The following is a 3556-nucleotide window of genomic DNA, read 5'->3' as shown; positions in this document are numbered from 1 at the left end:
TCACAAACAGACGGGTATGTTGCAAATGTTGAATTAGTATGTACTTGTCTGATCCATCAATAATTGACTTGTGGTTTCTTGCAGAGTCTCTTGTGGTCTTTTCGTGGTGAAATGCGTTCAAAACTGGGACGGAGATGATTGGACATTTGAGTTTGATCAAGATGAGGTTAATGCTTCAAGGGGACGCATTCTAGCTGAAATACTTTTTTCAGAGTGCAACACGAAGGAAGTTGTGAAAGAGAAGATCCTCAAGATCATGGAGAAGAAATGAGTCGGAGGATGGGGCGTTGGCTATTATCTCCACTAAATAAACGTGTCGTTGTCGGTACTTGATATAATTTTCATAATAAGACATCTCTATATTGTAATGTGGCATGGTTTAGCATGTTCCGCAACTAAATAAATGTGCCGTGGTCGGTATTTGCTACAATATCTATTTTTCAATGTCACTCTTATTTGCATTATTGTCGGTGACACTCTTATTTGCATCATTGTGGGTGATGATTTTTCAACTTGTTATATAGTGTGATGATTACGCCGCCGTGGCCGGCCTGGCGCTGCTTTTTTATAATGTTTTGTATTTTGTACTGTGATGTAATGCGGACGCCGGCTGCTTTGCTGCTTTTTTATAATGTTTTGTATTTTGTACTGTGATGTAATGCGGACGCCGGCTGCTTTGCTTTCTGTCAAAAAAAACTTAGAAAAAAAATGCCCAACCACCGCAGCCGGGCCCATAGTAGCAAACAGATCATACCCAAATCAAGCCCGAAGGGGGCGACTCGGGCGGCTGATAGAGCCCACTAATGGGCCTGGCAATGGGGTCCAACGGGGCTGCGGGCGTGGATAAGAGAGGAGCTCGGTGGAGGGGGCGGAGGCAGCTATTTAAGCCGCTCCTCGCGCCCCCCGGCTTCCGAGGTGGTACTAAAGATGGCGCCCCCATTGCGCCCCACGCTGCACGCGGTCGCCGCAAGGCTGAGGAGGCCTAATTTGCGTTGTCTCGGGTCGGCCCAGTTTGGCCCAATGAAGGCACGCCGCCACTCACCCCCTCCCCCGGCCCACGCCCACTCCCCTCCCCCGCGCGCCGCTGAACTCAGTGTTTAGTCCCACCTCGGAAGCGGGGGCCGTCGAGGACCGACTTAAATACCTGCCTCCGCCCCCTCCACCGAGCTCCTCTCTACTTAGTACCCGCAGCCCCGTAGGACCCCGTGTCTGGGCCCATTAGTGGGCTGAACCGGACGCCCTAGTCGCCTTCGGGCTAGATTTGGGCAGGTTCTGCCTGCTACTATGGGCCCGGCAGAGGTATTTGGGCATTTTTTTTCGAACTTGCTATTTTGGACAGAAGCAGCGGCCGGCCGCATACATTTCATAACAGTACAAAGGGAATCACAATACAAAATAGCAGCGTCCGGCCGCATTTTATCACAGTATAAGAAGTACAAATCAGATGTACAAATCATCAAAAAAAATAAACAAAATTTCGAAACTGCATATATAAATAGTACAAATCATCACGTAACAGTACAAATCAAGTTTTCTGGCACACATGTGCGAATAAACATAGCATAGGTTATTTAGACATGACTCGTGCGACCACTTTTATTCTTCTAACCAACCAAGCTGCTTCTCTACGCCCGATTCCTGAACAAAATATAAAAAATTGGGTGAGAAAAATATAGTCGGTAGAATCAAATTGGCAACATAAAAAAACAAAAAGGTAGCAACTCATTTCTCGTTCAGACTACATGTAGCCTTGTTATGACCTGCGAGACTACACAGACTGCACAAAGGACCACTTTTCTTCTCTATAAAATCTTTTGGCCTACCATTCTTTGTAACATCGGGGCCACCCTTCGACCGCCCCTTCTTAGGTGCACCCTTCGTCGAAACTTTCTGAGGATCACCAATACCAGGCTCAACTTGTTGTGCCTGACTTGCCTCCTTCTTAAGCATAGCATACCTTCTACTTCCTATAAGTTCCTCCTCTGAAATCTTTTTCTGCGCTATTATGTTGTCCAGACACTTCATCAACTCGTCGAACAAGAAGGGATCATTTGCTGCAACATGAGCAGCTTCTGCGGTTTTAATGGTTATTGCACTATACCGTTCTATCTCCAATGGCCCTGACCAACCCCATCCAAACATATCACTCTTCTGCTGCACAGGCAACCCATCTCTCGCATGTTTGGACAACCGATGCAGGACACAACACTTTGGTATTTCAGTTAAGTTCAGATGATGGAGAACAAACAGAATGTGTTTGCATGGCAGCCCTTTCCGAACCATCCTAAGACAACTGCATGTAATAGTTTCTTCTGAGTTACGTGGTTCATAAACAACATTGTACCTGAACTTGTGGTTATCCTTCCATGTCACCATGAATGTCTGACGCCCAATTCCCACGAGCGTCTCAAATATCTCCAGCTGACCCATCTTATGCAAATCATCTTGGAGGATGTAGAAATTAGCAGGTGTGAATACTTTGGCGGCATGCTCCTCAAGGGCCTTATATTCAGTAACCGACGGTGGTTCCTTCTGGAATGCCTCGCAGTCATCGTACGCCTCGTTCTCACGCAGGGGAACTATACAGTTCTCATAATGCACCACCAAATCAACAATTGTCATACCATAGTCTAGGTGGTGAAGGCAGGAGTTGAGGCTTTCACTCCTCTGGTTACTTCGCATACCAAGGAAAAAACCATCGGAAAGATATGAAGCTGCCCAAAGTCTCCTCTTCCTGTACATCCTGTCAAGCCACTCTTCAGTTCTATCCGTCTTCCACTTATCATAGAAAGCTTTCCATCTCTGCTCAAAGTTCGCTTGAGAGGTGGCATAGTACAGGAGCGATCTGAACTCATCGAGTGACTTGTAATGCAGGTGCCTCTGCATATTTTTCTCGATATGCCAGGAGCAAAGACGATGGAAAACATCTGAAAGGATAGTCCGAATAGCCCGGATCATTGCAGCGTCACCGTCTGTGATTATTGACTTTGGCTTCACCTGACAGTTTGCCTTCATAAATGTCTGCAGTAGCCACACGTATGTCCCTTCCGTCTCGTCAGCAATGATGGCACAACCAAACACTGTGGTGCAACGGTGGTTGTTAACTCCGACAAAGGGGACGAACGGCATACCGTGTCTGTTCATCTTATACGTGCTATCAAACACGACCACATCTCCGTAGTCCTGATAGTCCCTCCGCGACTGTGCATCGCACCAGAACATATTCTTCAGTTGCCCTTCCTTGTCATGCACATACTCAAAAAAAACTCAGGGTCCTTCTCCTTCCTGCTCCTCATAATGCCAATTGCCGTCTCTACATCACCCTTTGCAATGAGCTTCATTTTTTCTCTGCAACAAAGATTGTAAATGTCCCTCCTGATAAGCCCGCACTTATCGTACGAACCGTATCTGCTGATGAAGTTGTCCATTATAATATGCTTTCTTATCCCGGCCGCTTCCATCGCCAATATCTCGGCCCTCTGGCCATCTCCAATCCGTCTGTGTGACCACAAAAAACAAACCTCGTCGGGCCGAGCCATCGCGTGGTTGTGATCAT

At 46.9% G+C, this 3556-nt stretch overlaps 1 protein-coding gene across 1 annotated transcript; it reads right to left on the bottom strand.

The window, feature by feature from the left end:
• Window positions 1–1722: 1722 nt before the first annotated feature.
• Window positions 1723–3129, bottom strand: LOC141022553 (protein FAR1-RELATED SEQUENCE 5-like). The gene has a single exon (XM_073498814.1). It carries the CDS (start codon window positions 3127–3129, stop codon window positions 1723–1725), a length of 1407 nt encoding a protein of 468 aa, XP_073354915.1.
• Window positions 3130–3556: the final 427 nt, after the last annotated feature.

This window comes from Aegilops tauschii, chromosome 5 (assembly GCF_002575655.3).
Source record: "Aegilops tauschii subsp. strangulata cultivar AL8/78 chromosome 5, Aet v6.0, whole genome shotgun sequence".
In the NCBI taxonomy this organism is placed as follows: domain Eukaryota; kingdom Viridiplantae; phylum Streptophyta; class Magnoliopsida; order Poales; family Poaceae; genus Aegilops; species Aegilops tauschii.
Note: the sequence above shows the minus strand (reverse complement) of the source record. Positions and strands in the feature narration are given on the sequence as shown.